This window comes from Anser brachyrhynchus, assembly GCF_964034855.1.
Source record: "Anser brachyrhynchus genome assembly, chromosome: 1".
NCBI lineage: Eukaryota > Metazoa > Chordata > Aves > Anseriformes > Anatidae > Anser > Anser brachyrhynchus.
Window position 1 is genome coordinate 156,779,198 of NC_137694.1, and position 18,417 is coordinate 156,797,614.

Genomic DNA, 18,417 nt, shown 5'->3' on the forward strand with positions numbered 1-18,417 from the left:
ACCGGAATGACAGAACTTATCAACATGCTGAAGCTTACTTTACCAGACCATAGGACCACAGCACTTTCTAACAGGACACCTACGCTGTTAAAATATCCTCTTCATCTTCACGGCTACCACTCCCACTCACATCCACACAGCAAGGTATGAATTATTTCTCCAAGGCTGCAAACAGCTTCAGTACTAATGTTAGGCTGCAAGAAGTGCTGCTGGTGCAATGGAAGGGGGAATAAGAATTGTTTAGAGCAGTTTAAGCCGTTCTTTATGCCTGTAAGTCCTCGATTGCCAGAGAACTTCCAACACTTGCAACACTGACAGCCACAAGCTGAAGCACGCCACGAAAGTGGGAATAATGTAAAGACACGTCTGCTGCAGTTTAGGACTGTTGGAAACGTCAGGGGATGCCTCTTTAAGACTGAGCAGGAAGAGCCTCAGCAAGGATGACCATGACAGAGAAGACACCCACCAGCTACGCTGGCTAGCGGTGCTCCAAGCACAGCCCCAGAGATAGCTCCCTCCATTCGAATGGAGGTGACTGTGGGTGTGCACTGATGCGTGCCCATACGTAGTGAGTACACCAGTGCATACGCAGATGAAAGTGGTGGTTGCCAAGCTCAAAAAGGGAGAAGCCACACACACACATTGAGCCAGAGTTAACACAGGACTTTTATCAGGCCTCTGAAAAGTGGCCTGTATAGTGAGAGTACTCTGATACTGTGGCCTCAGTAGGATTTCAGAAAACACTGCCTTCCAACATGTTCTACGATAACATCAGTTTCATGCCAAATGCTTCATATATACATTAATATAACTTGAAGGCTCTGTTGACGCACACCATTTCACGGTGTTGTACCTTGTTAGTACACACTTTGTGTCAAATACACTCCGTTAGTCACCTACTCCATGGTATTCACAAAATACACAAACAACTTTATGGACAGAGTCCCTAGCACTAATGCAGTATTTGTCACAAAATTAGTCAGATACAGCTGTTAAACATATTAATCAACTTCTCACAAAGATTTCTGTATTTAGCTTCAGTCCATGTATACTACACATACATTGTTTGCATATTTTGTAACCATTTGCTTAAAATAAGAGCATGTGCTATACAACATGGTAAAGATCTATACATGGAATTTACTTAGATGGTCTAGAAAGTGGGATCAAGGATAGCAAACGAATAAGCTTTTTGGACTGAGTCATCTCCATCACCAGCCAGATTAACCTAACCCATCTGAAAAATGCACAAGACTTTCAACACCCTTGCAATACTGATTAATGTATTCAATTTGGTGTAGTTTCTTCATGCAAAGATTTTATGGAGGTACTAAAACCAATTTAATTCTGATTTGAGCATGGGGATTACCTGTTGCTTATGTCACCACTCTCTACTTTAACTTTATTTTTAAAAAGTTTAATTTAATTCTACAGACAGAGCAAATCCCACAGACTACCAGCTTTAACTTGTTCCTAAGAAGAGCTAAAACAGCACAGTACTGTGTGAAGAGTGAGGAAAGAAAAAAGAATAGTGAAGAGAGGTATCATTTTACCCAGAATGTCTCCCTAGAAACTCTTTTTAGATAAAAAATAAGTCACAGGAAAATGGTTTTTCTTGACACCAGTTTTTACTGACCTGATTCTCTTCGAAATACACCATCTTAAAAGGTAACTGATCATGTGTTCGGTTCTGTTCTTTTTATCTAATAATACACACAAGTAGCATTCTTTCAAAACTTTTAGAGAAACACTGCCAGCTACTCAGTTCACACTGAAGACAAAGCATTGAACTATACCAAAAGAAACCAGTGTGATAAAAGTTACATACATCTTAACTTTTGAGGATAACAAAAAGGCAGGAATAAATAGCCATAGTAAAGAGTAGTAGCACAAAGGGTTGGAATAAAGGAATGAGCTTCTACCAAATATGAAAGGATACAAGGCACAATTGACAACAGTTCAAATCAAGTGTTACAACAGTTAAGCGCTTTCTAAATTCTGCTTTTGCCAATTACAGGTAATATGTAATCCACCATCAAATTTCATTAATACTGGATACATGATAAAAAGCTTACCAGTGAAAAACATGTAAAAGCCCCAACACATGTTAAATTAGCACGGCATGTTAAAATATTTCATTAATCTTTATAAAGGTTCTACAACTACTTGCAAAATGATCACTTAATCATAGAATCATCAAGTCATAGAATCATTAAGGTCGGAAAAGATCTCCAAGATCATCTGGTCTAACCGTTCCTCTACCACCAATGTCACCCACTAAACCATAAACTCTAGTCCTATCACTAGTTACCTGTGAGAAGAGGCTGACCCCCAGCTCCCCACACCTTCCTTTCAGGTAGCTGCAGAGAGCAATAAGGTCTCCCCTGAGCCTCCTCTTCTCCAGACCAAACCACCCCAGTTCCCTCAGCTGCTCCTCACAGGACTTGTGCTCCAGGCCCTTCACCAGCTTCGTAGCCCTTCTCTGGACACGCTCCAGGGCCTCAATGTCCTTCTTGAACTGAGGGGCCCAAAACTGGATACAGTACCCGAGGTGCGGCACAAGATATCTTTAAGTAAAGACGTTGACAATACAACCTGGCACACAAGGTAAAAAGACAGTTTGCTTCTGACTTCAACAACCAAATGAGTTAGTGAAATCTCAGAGAAAAGGATGGCAGGAACTTAAGGGAATCCTGTTAAAATCAATATGTTAATAAACAAAACAAACACATTGCTACTATTGTTCTAGTCTACTTATCTTCACATTTAGGTAACACAAGTTTTACCAGGAGATGGTACATTCAGGAGGTCTGGAGAAGTCCACCCAGGATGACTTTGTCCCTATGATTAACAGTCTATATGAGACATGCTACTGAGCAGAAATCAATTCTAGTGTTTAAGTCTTTAACCATAACTGCTCTTTTAAAGACTTGCAAAGTACATCCTTTTCCCAGAAGGGAACCTAAGTACAACATACTGTAAGGGCAGAAGCACGCATACTACAGAAGAGTAGCTCACCACTATGATGCAAGCAATCTGACATAGCACTACAAGCATGCATCACATTTTAGCATAATGTTATAGGAATGTTTCTGTCATGAAACACTCCAGGTCTCACCCCTGGACCATTCAAGTGCAGCAAAATCCTGAAGAGATGGGCTAACCACACATGCATACATCAATTCAATACCATATTGGCCTGAAAGAAATAGTCATGATAGAATCACAGAATGGTTTGCGTTGGAAGGGACCTTAAAGCCCACCCAGTTCCAGCCCCCTGCCATGGGCAGGGACACCTCCCACCAGACCAGGTTGTCCCAGGCCCCATCCAGCCTGGCCTTGAGCACCTCCAGGGATGGGGCATCCACAACTATGTATCCACAGGGAGTCTATGCAGTCATTTCTCCTTCGCCTGGCAGCTTTCAATGGAGAAAACTGGAAGTTAAGCTCCTGGCCCACCCCTCAGCCAGGGGAGCATGTTTCCTCCCCACTGCCTTTATGGGAGACTTGATTCTTAGTTGCACTGGTCAGAGCTAGCAGAAATCTTGTCCAATGCACAAGCTAAGGTTATAAATTAAAAACTTATGCCAGTCTTACAAACAGCAGCATCACCCAACGTAACTGCAAAAGCTCATTAAGATATGATACTATTCCTAAGGTAGGGGAAGTGGCCTTTAAAGAAAACCTTTTTTTGACCATACTCCCCTATGAATAATAAAATTTTGAGCACGACCCCTAATATATGTACTTCTAAATTATATACTATACTGATACATTATGCCATACATTAACATACACAAAAAATAATTAGACAAAAAAGGATGAAATAAAGATTAAATAAACGCTATATTATTTTATTAATTAATAGAAAAAAAAAAAGGAAAAAAAAAAACATTTTCTTCCTGCACCCAACCAATTGCCTTGCACATGCCAGGGAGCGTGCACTCTCTACTTTGCAGACCAGTGCTGTATAGCAGCAAGCCATCCCTTATCGATGTACCAGTCCCACAGTGGGACAAGGACAAGGGGGCTGAACGTTCAGCAGCCCAGCACACTGAGGTGCACAGCAGGGACAGCTTTCTTCTGCAGAAACCACTTTCAGTGGCGTGCAGCCACAATTTAATAATGGCATACACTGAATGCTCAGATTTTCCTTGCTATATTTCCGTGACATCTTACATAGGCAAATAATTTGGATTTTTCCAATCTCTTTTGTTGTGTTCCAGACTTTGTCCCAGACAATGAAGAACTGACAATGGAGCTGTGTTGCTATTTCAGTCCTACTCCTCAACAGCTGACTAGTGTGGAAACACAGACATGGGATGCTATTACTCAGCTAGGGTGAAATTACATCTTATAACTCAAGTCATTGTCTTAAAAAAAAAAAAGAAAAAAATCAATAGGATAGAATCTCCATTGCCATTTCACTGTCAAAATAACTAATCACTGAATAAAACCCAGAAACTTAATTACTTCTCACTATTAATAAGCACAGAAACCAGGATTTCTTCCAGTGCCACATGCTTTTTTAAAAGTGCAAATGTACTGATAGCAAGGGGAAGCTGCATGACCACCAGCACTCCAAGGAAAACAGGCTGAACACCCATCAACAGGTCCTAGAACAGAGTTCCTGAGCAAAGGAATCATTTATTCCTATGCAAAAAACATAGAAGTCTAATTTTAAAAGTACTCCCTGGCCCCAATTTGTTCTGAAAATAACAGTAGAGAGAGACTCCAAAGTGTTACCCAACCCCTAAAACCATCTTTTGTGTTAAGCACTCGACCTAAGACAAGAAAAGCCTTCACCGCAATAGCCACCATTGTGCAAGGTTAGCACGACAAGAGTGATCAAACTAAACTTGCCTTCACAGTTGGTTCTCTGCCTCAAAAGCCTCAGACCACCGTCTCCTCCCAGCCTTCCAGCCACAACATGCAGACCAGTGAAGCAGAGCCTCTTGCACAAACAGAGCTCCCCAACCAAAGGCAAACAGCACGTTGCAAGCCCAAGAGTAAAACAGTAATAAAATCCAGGGGCCTTTATTAAACGTCCATCATCTCCAAGGCTTATACAAGGCAACTCCATAACACTCAGGTCCTGCTGCCTCTCGGCTCTATATGACTGCCGCTCTTTGGCTGCGTCCCACGATACCCAAAGCAGCAGGCTGAATTTGGAGAGCCCAGTAACAGTCACTAGAACGCTGATCTCTTTTGTCTTCATATTATTTTTTTTTAATCTCAAATCTCTATTTAATTTCAAGTATTTCCATTTAATGCTTAATAGGTAATTCTCCAAAAGAGAAACATAAAAAGCAAGGTGTACTTGGTAGAACATTAGGCAATTGGTATCTGATCCTACTGCCCCTTTTCCACAACATGCATGTGCATTTATGCATGCGTGTGCATGCACACCTACATATGTAAAAAGGTAAGTAATTAAGTTAACAATAATGAAGTTATTGTTATAAATAAATAATAAAGTTATTTCAATTCCTTGCAAGAAGCGGTATTTTTCTCAGGTCCACTTTAGGAGCTTTGATGATCTGCACAGCGCACAAGAGAAGCAGCCATGAAAATTTATAAAGCAGTCCGTTCACTTGGACAGACTCAGCATCTTAGTTCTGGTGACAGTCCCGAAAGGCATGAGAAATGAGAGATCTCAGAGAAGAGGTGTTAGCTTGTGATTATAACTGCCTGCAGAAATAAGACCAAGGTTTATATGTGGACTGTCATCCTGTCCTGGCCCACCCATGTTCCCCTTTACCCTTTTTAGCACAATGTGGTGGTGTTTTTTTTTGTTCAAGGGAGAGATCACAAATCTCAAGGGCAGTGGCTTGGCACTCTCTGCACTGCCACAGGATCTCCCTTGCCCAATGCACGCCAAGTTCAGACACCGCTGCACAGCACAGGGAGGGCAAGCATCTGGCAAGAGGGAGAGCTGGAGGGTACTGTCCATCCCCATTTCACTGCTCTCTGGGGCAGTCTGCCCGCTACAGCACTAAGCTCTGCAGGTGTACCCACGGGTGCTCAGGTTGCACAATTCTTCCTTTTTTTTTTTTTTAGTGGAAATCATTGGCAATGTTGGTATTTCACAGAAAAAGTGAAAAAGAAAGGATCTATGGCTGCTAAACTAGGGAGAAGAATGTAACAGAGCAGGAATCCACTCTTTCACCAAGATGGTTCTTGACACCATTGGGAAGACAAAGAAAACAATTCCCGGATACCAAAACATGGACTTTACCTAAGTGGGAGAAAAAAAAAAAATCACTACTTTTCTACCACATTTTGCCAGGTAACCTAAAATTTGAGGATCACAGCTAAAAACCATGTCATTTAGGGTATTGATCTGAATACTGCTGAACTGAGTTGAGACAAGCTCACCAAAACCACATACCAACACAGCTCATCACTGTGGGAACCTGTGTATGTGATCTTTGTTTCTGAACTATTTCAAATTTTTCTCTTTGCATATCACAATCTTTTAAGTTATAGATAGCAGACATTCAAAAAAAACCAAAAACAACAACAAAAAAAACACCCAATGAAGAAATATTCTGACAGCTAACTCTACATGCTCTTTGAGAAGTCCTTTTTGAGTCAAAAGCTGTTACATAATATATTAAATTATTACTAGATTTGTTAATGCAAAACAAAAAAAAATATGATCATGGTGGGCTTATATTGGGAATGTATGGAATGTGGTAAATACTAATTGTCAACATTTTAGTTGTCTAATCTTATTTTGCAGAATGTACATAGAAATCTTAATTACCAGAATAAAATGGGAGTATCTATCTATATATACATTTTACAGTTCTTATTGAGATTTTTCTTCCATTTAAAGGGAAAGTCAGCTGACATTTTTTAGTATTTATGTGCTTTACGTGTTTAATGATACACAAAATTAAGTAGTCATATTTTTCTAGAATGAAGGAATGGGACAGTCATGTACAAGCATACTTAAAAACTCTTTATTTTGAACACTTTTTGTTTGTTGATGCAGGGTCCAAAATCCCCAAATAATTATTGGAAAGGCCCACTGCCATCTAGTTGTATAAACACAAATAAGCCCAAGATAACACCCCAAGCACCAAGAGTAATGACAGAGGTGGAAGAGATAGCCTAGTCAGGCATGAAATTGATTTTATAATAGCAAATATCTGTTGCCTTCCATGTGCTAAGTAAATAATTCTAAAGAAGAGAGTAAAGATAATAAAAACAAAATCATTAACTGCTCCTACTAAATCAAATGAAAGAGAGAAACCTGTTCTCACATTGACCCTGAAGCCTGTTTAATAGCTAATTAAAGCAATTACTCCAAGCATGACAAAGTCCTTAATCATCAGCACCTTCAGATGCAGAGATTTTTTTCTTTCTTTCTTCAAAGATATTAGTATTTTATTTAAATGAGCTTATGCCAGCAGAACTTTCACCAGTTAGTCACTACATTGTTAACCACTGACACAGTCCCCAAACTTCGACTAGTTTGGTGAATTAATAAGAAATATCCTGCACAGACTACCAGGTTTGACTCCTCAACAAAAGTAAGATTACAGTAGTCAATAGCTTCAGTGCTTTTATAAAAAGATTGCTCTAAAATATTTGAAGGTAGGCTGAAAACTGACCTTCTGCCTCACATTCAGAAACAAAGTTGATGGCCAGCTGAAATCCAACCTTACTGCAATGCAGCTGCAAAAACGACTCTGCAGGACTCCACGCGCACCTGGAACTCCGCACCCCTTCACATCACTTACACTTTTTAAACTTACTGCAGTCACTTTTCTTCTCTGCCCCAAGGCCATATGATAAGGCCCTAACTTGGATTCCTTGGTTCATAAGCTCCAGTCACAAATAATATTTTATTTTTAATAAAGCTTTATGTTCAATAACTTTGCATAGCTTTTTAGTAATCTCATACCATACCCAGTGCTCTAAGGGAGCTAATCGAGCTGCTGTTTTGAAGATTGATCATTTTCAAGTTACTAAACATTTCTGTGCTGAAAGAGTACACATACCAATAACCTATTACTTATACCAATATACACATACCAATAACCAATTACTTACAACAATAAGTAATGGTTTGACCAATATTAAGTGTTCAGCTTGACAGTTTATCCAGCCGTAAATTAGATGACTAACATTTTAAAAATAAGCAAAGGAAACTTTATTAAATTTCATAGAATCGTTGATTAGTTTGGGTTGGAAAGGACCTTTAAAAATCATGCAGTTCCAACGCCCTGCCATGGGCAGGGACACCTCCCACCAGACCAGGCTGCCCAAAGCCCCATCCAGCCTGGCCTTGAGCACCTCCAGGGATGGGGCATCCACAGCTTCCCTGGGCACCCTGTGCCAGTGCCTCACCACCCTCACAGTGAAGAATTTTGTCCTTATATCTAATCTAAATCTACCCTTTTTCTAGTTTAAAGCCATTACTCCCTGTCCTATCACTACACTCCCTGATGAAGAGTCCATCCCCAGCTTTCCTGTAGGCCCCCTTTATTTTCATATTGAGCTGTTAACAACTTTCTATTTCTGCCTACACTTAGGTTCCAGAAAAACAAAATATGCATGTGTAGATGAAGAGAGAAAAATATGGAAATGTAGTATAAATACATAAAAGAGACTCTTATCATATTTAGGAGAGATGTAGAGCAATTATACACTGAGAATTGGGAAGCTCCTATATTATTTCAAAGTCAGAGTAAATATGTTACTAAAATTAAAAAGTATTGAAAATAATGCTATGACAATGCTGCTGAGAATGGAGGTATTTTCTCTATAAGAACTAAATATTTCCCCAAACCTAAAAGTGCTTTCAATTAATAAAGCAAAACACCTTGTCTTTAACCAACCTGACCTCCAAATACTCTCTCTAAGCACTATTGGATCCATATGGAATTTTCTTCAGGCAGCTGATTTTAACTGATCAATTGTCTTTTTATTTGTTTGCTTGTTTTTCTCTATACTTGGAAATCTGCACTGATAGGAAAATATTATTCAGATATAGGTGGCACATCTATTCCCCCCTCTCAACCACCCAGTTCATCCCTCCCCTGCCATCCTGACAGTATTTTTCTGATGTGCTGCAAATATTCCAACTGGAAGCTACAACTCAGTCAGTTCTACCTAGCCTGTGATGAGCCTCACGTACCACGGCTAAATGTGCTAAGGAGGAACTTCAAAATCTGTTTGTCTTTGCAATAAAATAAATATACTTCCATAGCCAAATAAATAGCACTATTTGATAAACTTATATTAAAAGCACTTGCCAACTGATATTTACATTGTTCCTAAAAATTATACCTAACACACTGAGATAGCAAAGCAATATTCAACTTTCAAGCTAGCAAACAGCCAAGAAAAAAAGAAATGCTAAGGAGGACCACAGATCATGGAGAACAGGTCACTTCATGAGAAACAGAACTAAGAATATCTTGATTCTTAAAAAGGTGTGCCTTATACCCACTTCTGAATTGAACAGAATTGAATTAAAATAAAAAAATTTGGAAGAGAAAGCTCCTTTTAACAGCATTCATTACTTTGGTCTTTGTTTTCAGTTATTAATAGCCTATTTCTTCATATACTTGTAAGGGTTCTCTCCCTTGGAATTAATCAAATCACATGACAAAAACAGAGTCCTCAAACACATCAAGTTCCTATATAATTTATTTTTTAAAGTATTTTTGAATACCTGGAAGAAGTGGAAAGGTCCAAAGCATTGATGCTTCTAAAAGAAGGCCAAAGATGAACATCTTCATGGTAACTTTGGGAACTGCTACATTGCAAAATAAAATGGAAGAATCCAAACCTACTTTTTAGAGTCTTTTTTTTTTTCTGGTTGATTCAGAAAAGGCAAGCTGGAAATCTGTCCCCTTAAAAGGGAAAGTTATCAAAAAAGGCTGATAATTTAAAAAATAAAAAATTAAAATAAATTACCCCAATGAAATTTGAGTGGAGAATAGTTCTGATATTATTCTGCACATATTACAATGCAGGCATGTTGCAAGCACTGTTTAAATAAAATATTTTAACACCACAAAAAGTAAGGGAAGACAAGAATTGCAGAAACGGATGCAAAGAATGAAGTGGGGTTTTTTTTGTTTGTTTGTTTGTTTTTTTAAAAAGGAACAAAGGACAACATTTATTTAAATTTTATGCTGAAAGAGGTTGTGGGTACAGGAAAACAGGGAGATGTACTGGTCATGTTTCAGTCCCCTTCCTTCTCTGTGTAGCTCCCAATGAACTGATTTAAGTGGATTATTTTTTTTCGTTAGCACTCAAGTCACACAGGAACAGAGATTCTGAGTTACAGCCTGGAAGAACCACTGTTATACTTGAGCAAGGCACTGCTACATCAATGCTAATGAAACTGCTTTCATAGTAACTGGACGTGGTAACTCATGTCAGTACATATCACAGAACTGTTTAGGTTGGAAGGGACCTCAGTGAAGAGCTCTACACCAAGCTCTTCAAATTTAACTGTATTTATACATTTTATATCAGATGCTTCCTGGATGGGTGAAAAAGAAGGGAAAGAAAGGAGAAGGAAGGAGAAGGAAGATAAAAAGAGAAAGAAAAAGAAAGAAAACATACAAACAAAACAAACTTCTCCAAAAACTTCCTCATCACTGGACAACATCTACTCCTTTCTTTCTGGCATTCCTGACTGCAAAGCAGCCTGTTTCAACAGAAAGAACAGAAAATGTTCTGGCTCTGAACACAACCCACTTAATACAAAAAAGAAAGCATGTCTCTATGGTTCTCCTGGAAGGTAAGAAAAAATCTTTGCAGATCCCCTTTCTGACCTGTCCACAACAGCAAGACAACTGTTCTTAGATAAATCAATTATATAAATCATATATAAAACGTGTTTTTTTCTTGTAATCCTTCAATACGACTACACAGTGCCCTGCAGTTGCTGACCAAAAGCTGCGAGATACCTGCTGCTGTCCTTGCTAGAGAAGAGGCCGAGGATACTTACATCCTCGCCCAAACAAATGCAGAAGAAGGACAAAGGGAGAAATGAACCATAAAAAAAAAAAAGATAGCACGTAACAATTTGTCAGAAAGACTAATTATTGAAAAGACAGTCAGCAGTGAGCTATATCTCATTAATGTTTATGAACTACATTCAGAAGAATCATTCCAGTCACTGAACCTACTTCAAAAAGTAGATAAGCCTTCACTCCTGTACAAAATAAGCACTAACTTATGATAGATTTTGTACGTACACACACAGAGACATACACTCTGAAACAATCAATCTTCTTTGCTTAGCTAAACACAAAGGGAAGGGAAGTCTTTGCTACTTTGTAATCTGCTCGCTGTCTCATTTGTTCCCTCTGGAAGAGCTATGGGGTGAGGAGCACAACAAAACACAAACCTGGAGACAAGTTTTAGGCTCCCTCTGTTACAGTACAAAACAAAGAGTTTACTTTAGAAGGGAAAAATAAACCAAATTTTCTGACCCATCTAGGTTTATCCTCCTCAAAGGCTTATCAACCAGTACCCTTGCCAAATTTACCTGATGAGTTTCAGAAACTGATGTTTTTTAGAAAGGTTAACTGTAAATGTCAAGCAAACACCTGGAAAAATAAAATGAAGCTTGATGGTTCCAGTACAATATAAATATACCTGAGGACTAAGTTTTAATTTGCTGTATTGAACCTTTCAGCACCCCCAGAAAGCCCCCGACATTGTTACTTAGGCCAAATTTCTTCCTCCTCTTCCCCCACACTGAGAGGAGGAGGATTAGGAGAAATGGGAGAAATGGTTGGTTGCCACGTAGCATTACCGTGATAGCTCTTCCAAGACATTGACTGCTAGGAGATATCACACACCTTCCTAAACACAAACAGATGTGCTGCCTTGATGCCAAACACAACTGGAGCAAATACTTTGAAATAAAATGATTCAGAAGCTACAGATCAGAAATAATGGACTTGTGATACTGATATCTACTCATCTACCTCACAGTCATCTATGCTGTTCCCTGGAACACTACATCTGCTTCAAGTGCCATCATGAAAAGAGATTTTTTTAAAATATATCCTCTGAAATAAAACTGCCTGTACTCAAGTTCTACTTGAGCTGCTAGCAAAGGCTGAGATATCACGTATAAAGGCACTACGCTTAGCTTGTTTCATCTAAGATGTAATATCTCTTGTTGTGCTGACCTGGACACCATTGTACTTGCTACAGCCTGGACGTAAGTATGCATGTCTGCACACTGAAGCATTTATACAACGTAGTGCTCTCAATTAGATTTATAAAAAGTTCAAAACTGGCCCTTAGATTCACTCTGATGCATCTAAGACCTCTCCTCTATGAACTAAAATGACCAGGGCCAGAAGACAAGATCACATTCGGCATGCCCAGGAATACATAAACTTTAAAACTTTCTGCTACTTGTCATACCTTTAGAGCTCTCTGCATCTTGGAACTCTTCATATCCTTTCAAGCACAGAAATTTCCATCTGCTGTCGATTCTGTTCCACCTCTGCCATCACCAGTGCTGGCTGAGGAAGAGTCTGGACTGCAGCCCTTCATGCAGCCTTGCAAGGGCCACGAAGAACTTGCTCAGGCTTCATGAGAACTTCCACACGCTGATATTTTGCAACCCACTGCCAACCACCTGTTACGGAAGACTGCTCCTGCCAAGGCCTCTTGTCCTTCTCCTCTTCCAGATACGTTTGTCCTTTGCTCTTGACATGTAGACGCAACACCTAAGTGCAGGAGACTGTGAAGACGGGGCATGCTGGAAGGGAGAGCTGGTTGGGGAAGGGGAAAGGTGCTGTGTTCACAAAGCTTACAGTATCATTCCAAAACAACAGTCAAGGTAGGAAACCAAACTTGTTACAAAAATAAATTCAAGCACATCTTTACTTGCTCATTTATTTTCCCCAGAAAAAGTTTGCAGTCAGTCAGAAAAAGTTTCTAGCCTTTATCCCAGACTACAATGCTGGCATTCCTCTGATGGCCCAGCCTGAAAAGAAAACAAGCGTTCTGACAGAAACAAAGCATACCCTAGGGAGATGCACAGCAATCCCTTATCTATACCCAAAATAATTCTGTCTGCTTAGTTTAGCTGGCAGTAACTACCACAAAACTGTGCAAACCTCTGAGCTATATGAAACTTTTCTATGTTTGGCAAGAGAGATGAGAAGAAGCACAAGCTTCATAACCCACCTGTTTTACAGTCTGGGAAACGGGAAATATGACAAAACCAAAAACATTCCTACTTCGTGATGAAGGATGTAAGCCAGTCCATTTAAAATGGTCTCAATCAATAAAAGCTAATTTATTTTCCAAAAACAGTTAAAAATTCACTTGTAGCTAAACAGCTAACAAAACAACACTCATTTTTGTGACTAATCATTTGGATTTGTACATTGCTGTTAATTTCACAAAGCTGAATGGAAGAAATCTGAAATTTAATTATCATCAACTTTAAATTTAGGGAGATTATTTTTGAAACGCCAGACTAGGAACTGGTATAACTGGAACTTCTTACCACTTGCACTGTTGTTGTGGTTTAACCCAGCAGACAACTAAACACCAAAAAGCCATTCGCTCACTCGTCTCTACCCTTGAATTGGGATGGGGGAGAAAATTGAGAAGAAAAGTGCAAGAACTCATGGGCTGAGATAAGGACAGTTCAATAAGAAAGGAAAAAAAAAAAAAAAGAAGGAAACAAGTAAAAAAAAAAAAAGCAATAAATTAAAAAACAAGTGATGCACAACACAATTGCTCATCACCAGCTAACTGATGCCCAGACAGTCCCTGAGCAGCAGCCGCCCCCCCTGGTTTTATTGCTGGGCATAACGCCACAAGGTATGGGTCATCCCTCTGGCCAGCAGGGGCCAGTTGTCCCGGCTGCGTCCCTCCCAGCTCCTGGTGCACCAGATGAATGGTGCACCAGATGACAGGACATAGTTTTTAGGCAGTTTTCTCCTCAATAAACAGTGAAATACAAATCACAGAATCACAGCACAGTTGAGGTTGGCAGGAGCATCTGGAGGTCACAAGCAGGGCCACCCAGAGAGGGTTGCCCAGGACCATGTCCAGGTGGCTTCTGAAGCTCTCCAAGGAGGAGACCCCACAGCCTCTCAGGACAACCTGTGCCAGTGCTCCGACACCCACACAGCATGGAAGTGCTGCCTGGTGCACTGGTGCTGTGCCCATTGCCTCTTGTCCCGACACTGGGCACCCCCGAAAAGAGCCTGGCTCCCTCTTCTTCACACCCTCCCTTCAGGTATTTATACACATTGATGAGATCCCCCTGAGCCTCCTCTTCCCCTGGCTGAATAGTCCGGGGTCTCTCAGCCTCTCGTCACAGGAGAGGTGCTTCATCATCTTTGTGGTCATTCTTGGACTCTTCCCAGTATGTCCACGTTTCTGAAACTTTAATGTGCGTAACTAACTTCTGAACCAAATGTGGATAAATCCTATACCATATTCTAACAAAAAAGGTACAAATTACACAAATAATAAACTAACAAAAAAGATTAATGATGCAATACAAACCCTCCTTTGTCTTTCTACTGTACATCAGTCCTTTTGAGTATTCCTGTCACTCCTGCCTCAACCCGCAAGGAAAAGACGACTGTGTTTTTTTCAGCGCATCTGTATTATGCATAATAAGACTAGTGTCAAGTACAGAATAATACAGAGGAATATTCTTGTTCTGAGAAATTGCAGTACGATCTTCACATTCACTCCATACAGTACTTCAGCCACAAGTATTGTAATGTCAAGAGTTATTTCTGTAAACGTAAAATGTAAACAGAAGATTTCAGATAAATGAAAGGCATCTTTTAAAGACTATGCATTGGAAATACTGTGCTATAACAAGCAGAAAAATGTCTTTTTACAATTATCCTAGACTAGAAACAGTACATGTACAAATGCTGAGAATTTTTTTCCAAGTGTTTGGAAAAAGATGAATGCGAGAATCTTGGAAATCCAAATCTCATTTTTTCCAACTATTTTCAAATGCTGACATTGATTAATTCTTGGTTGACTATCTTGGAGATATTCAACAGTCAGAAAGACTGTTTATATGACACAGGTCTCCTTCAGGGAAGCCCCAGCCAAGGAGATAAGGGCAGTAGATATAAGAAGCTTATGAAACTTATGGTACTTGCACTGTTGCAATGTTTTAAGCATTACAAATTATACCATTACCTGGATTACATGAACTGAAGCGAACAGACTGATAGTCCACAATACAGCCTTCAGAAAAGCAAATTCACATTACAAGTCTCCTACAAGAGTCTGTAAAGTGACCTTCTCTCTGCCAACTGTCCAGTACAACTCCCTTGTAAGTGGTCTCACCTATAAATAAATCAATGTTATTTATTTTGAGTTTTAGGTGAAGAGAAACTTTATTTAAGACAATACAGGGCAACATCTACAAAGAGCTGGAGTTCCTTTCAGAGCAACACAAGGAAAGCAAGGACCACAGGTACCAGTGCAAAGGCTAGGCCTTCTTCAAATACATCAACAATAAAAGGAAAACTCAGGAAAATGTGAGCCCACTACCGAATGGATCAGGAACCCTGGTAATGGAGGATGCAGAGAAGGCAGAGATACCGAATGCCTTTTTTGCTTTGGTCTTCACTGCCCAGGCCAGCCCTCAGGAATCCCTGACCCAAGAGACCCAGAAGTCTGGAGAAAGGAGTACTTTCCCCTGGTCAAGGAGAATCACGTTATAGAGTATTTTGGCAAACCTGACATCCACAAGTCCATGGGCCTTTATGGGATGCACCCACAAGTGCTGAGGGAGCTGGCAGACTGCTGCTAGGCACTCTCGCTCATCTTTGAAAGGCCATGGAGAAAAATCAGGAGAAGTACCTGAGGACTGGAAGAAAGCAAATATCACACCAGTCTTCAGAAAGGGCAAGAAGGAGGTTCCAGGTGACTACAGGCCAGTCAGCCTCACCTCCATCCCTGGACAGGTGGTGGAACAGCTCATCCTGGAGGTCATCTCTAAGCATGCGGAAGACAAGGAAGTGATCAGGAGTAGTCAGCATGGACTCACCAAAGGGAAATCATGTTCACCCAGCCTGATTGCTTTCTCTGACGGGACAACTGAGAGGGAGTGGATGTTGTCTACCTGAACTTCAGCAAGGCTTTTGACTCTGACTCCCATGATATCCTCATAGGCAAGCTCAGGAAGTGAGGGCTGGATGAGTTGATAGTAAGGTGGACTGAGAACTGGCTGAATGGCAGGTGTCAGAGGGTTGTGATCAGTGGTAGTACTCCTTGTTAAGCCTCACCTGGAGAATCGTGGCCAGTTCTGCGCTTCCCTGTACAAGAGAGACGTGGTGTTCCTGGAGCGAGTCCAGCAAAGAGCTATTAAAATGATGAAGGGACTGGGGCATCTCTCATATGAGGAGAGGTTAAGGGAGCTGGGACTGTTCAGCTTGGAAAAGAGAAGGCTCGGGGGGATCTGATCAATGTCTGTAAGTTTCTGAAGGGAGTATGTCAAGAGGATGGGGCCAGACTCTTCTCAGTGGTGCCAGGCAGTAGGGTGAGAGGTAATGGGCACACACTGAAACATGGGAAGTTCCATGTGAACATGAGGAGAAACTTCTGTGCTGTGAGGGTGACTCAGCACTGGAACAGGATGCCCAGAGAAGCTGTGGATTCTCCTTCCCCAGAGATATTCAAAAGTCATCTGGATATAATTCTGTGCAATGTGCTCTAGGAGACCTTTCCTGAGCAGGGAGGTTTGTCCAGATGACCTTCGGAGGTCCCTTCCAACCTCAACCATTCTGTGCTTCTGTGCTCATGAAACACTGAGGGGGGTTAGCTTTTGACAGAACAGCAGCATCCTCTATAGGCAACAAATGCACTTTCAGAAGCTTCTGTCCAAATTGCTGTTGCCTTCTCCCCTCTCCTTTAACGTGGCTATGAGGTGGCAGTCAATTCAGCACAAGTTGTAACTAGGGGACTGGAAACCTCCACAGGCATGTAAATGTTTATCTAAAAATATTCAAAAACACATTTTTTTAATCAGTTCCCAGTTTTTCTTTTACTATCACCCATTCCTAAGGTGTCCCAAAAAGCTGATAATAGAGTACAGAGAGATTTAATAGGCTCTTGAGAAAACTCCATCAGCTACTTTGTTCCTGCAACAACAATCTAAAAAGATGGTTTAATTAGCAGTTAAAGTTTAAAGAGTTAAGCTTTAACAAAGACAGTGTAACAGTTTAAACTTTATTAAGGAACAATTACAAATATTATTATTTAAAGCAAGAAATATTTCTCAATTTATGAGCAAATATAGACAAGGTTAAGTAGCAGTTAGATTTTAAAAGCCCCATCATTTTTTGAAAAAAGTATTTTTGATACAATGCTGCCTCATTAGATTCAGAGGCTGAGGTAACTCTTTCCCAGAGTTAATCCTCAAGAGGTTCTTTCTGGGCTGTCAGAGAATTTTAGAGACACAAGACAATTCCACCACCCCTTAACATCTTGGTTCAGCTCGGCTCTACTTGGCAACTTTGCTTCTTGCTTCAAGTGGCAATAAGTTGTCTTAAAAGCCTGTTTACACACACTTTTTCTTTTTTAAGCATACTACTTTCAAAGTTGATTTTGAAGTCACTTTGGCTACATAGTGGTCAAATGATGATAGTAGACTGCAGAGCAGAATCAAAGCCTTGGACAGGCACACTTCAGGAACAAAACAGCAAACATGCTGTTCATCCTTCAAGCTAGCTTGATCTCTCTCCATTTTTCAGTTGTTAACGGCAAAAATTTCCTTATGTTTCCAATTCAATTTCTTCTAGTGAAACACATACTGGATCTAAAAGAATAGGTCAAAGTTTCCTGCCTGTCATTTCCAAATTAGAGGCCATTTAAAACCAAGCTTTTTTCTTACTGTTTCAATAATATCACATAAGTATCATCTGCATAAAATCCCAATGAACTTTCTTTCACAGCAGTAATGAATGTCATCATAGCTACTTTCCTACTACATGAATTTCACTTTAAATTTTTAGTACAGCAATTACATTCTCAGGAAGTGAATTATCCTGATGTCTATCACTTTAGGCATGATGACTTTAGTTATGATAGAAACGACTTCTTTTCATGGGAGACTGCAGTAAACGTGCTGCAAGATCTCCTACTACAGAATGTTCTTGATATGATTAAACTGTTTTGATTTTCTATTTATTAAAACAAAGTGATTGCTGTTTCACCTCCCTTCTCATACCAACCAGCATCTCTGCCATACAAATCTAATTGTATTTATTTTACTTTATTTTTAAATCTCATATGTACTCCTAACAATCCTCCCACAATGAAGATACAATCTTAGTAATGTCGGGAGACAGACAAATAATCATAGCTTGTGAATAAGGATAAAATGCACGTTATAAATGTACATCAGGAATCAAGGGAAAGGAT

The 18,417-nt window shown here is 40.0% G+C and overlaps 1 protein-coding gene across 1 annotated transcript in view; it reads right to left on the reverse strand.

Annotated features, from left to right (window-relative positions):
- Positions 1 to 18,417, reverse strand: part of LOC308187761 (uncharacterized protein) — a gene marked incomplete at its 5' end in the record, with an annotated part of 203,558 nt that overhangs the window by 126,213 nt on the left and 58,928 nt on the right. The window contains 3 exons of the mRNA XM_080576067.1: positions 12,418 to 14,765; positions 15,187 to 15,336; positions 15,732 to 16,989. Coding sequence (XP_080432193.1) covers positions 16,986 to 16,989 — 4 coding nt within the window. The 3' untranslated portion in view covers positions 12,418 to 14,765; positions 15,187 to 15,336; positions 15,732 to 16,985. The remainder of the gene's footprint in view (positions 1 to 12,417; positions 14,766 to 15,186; positions 15,337 to 15,731; positions 16,990 to 18,417) is intronic.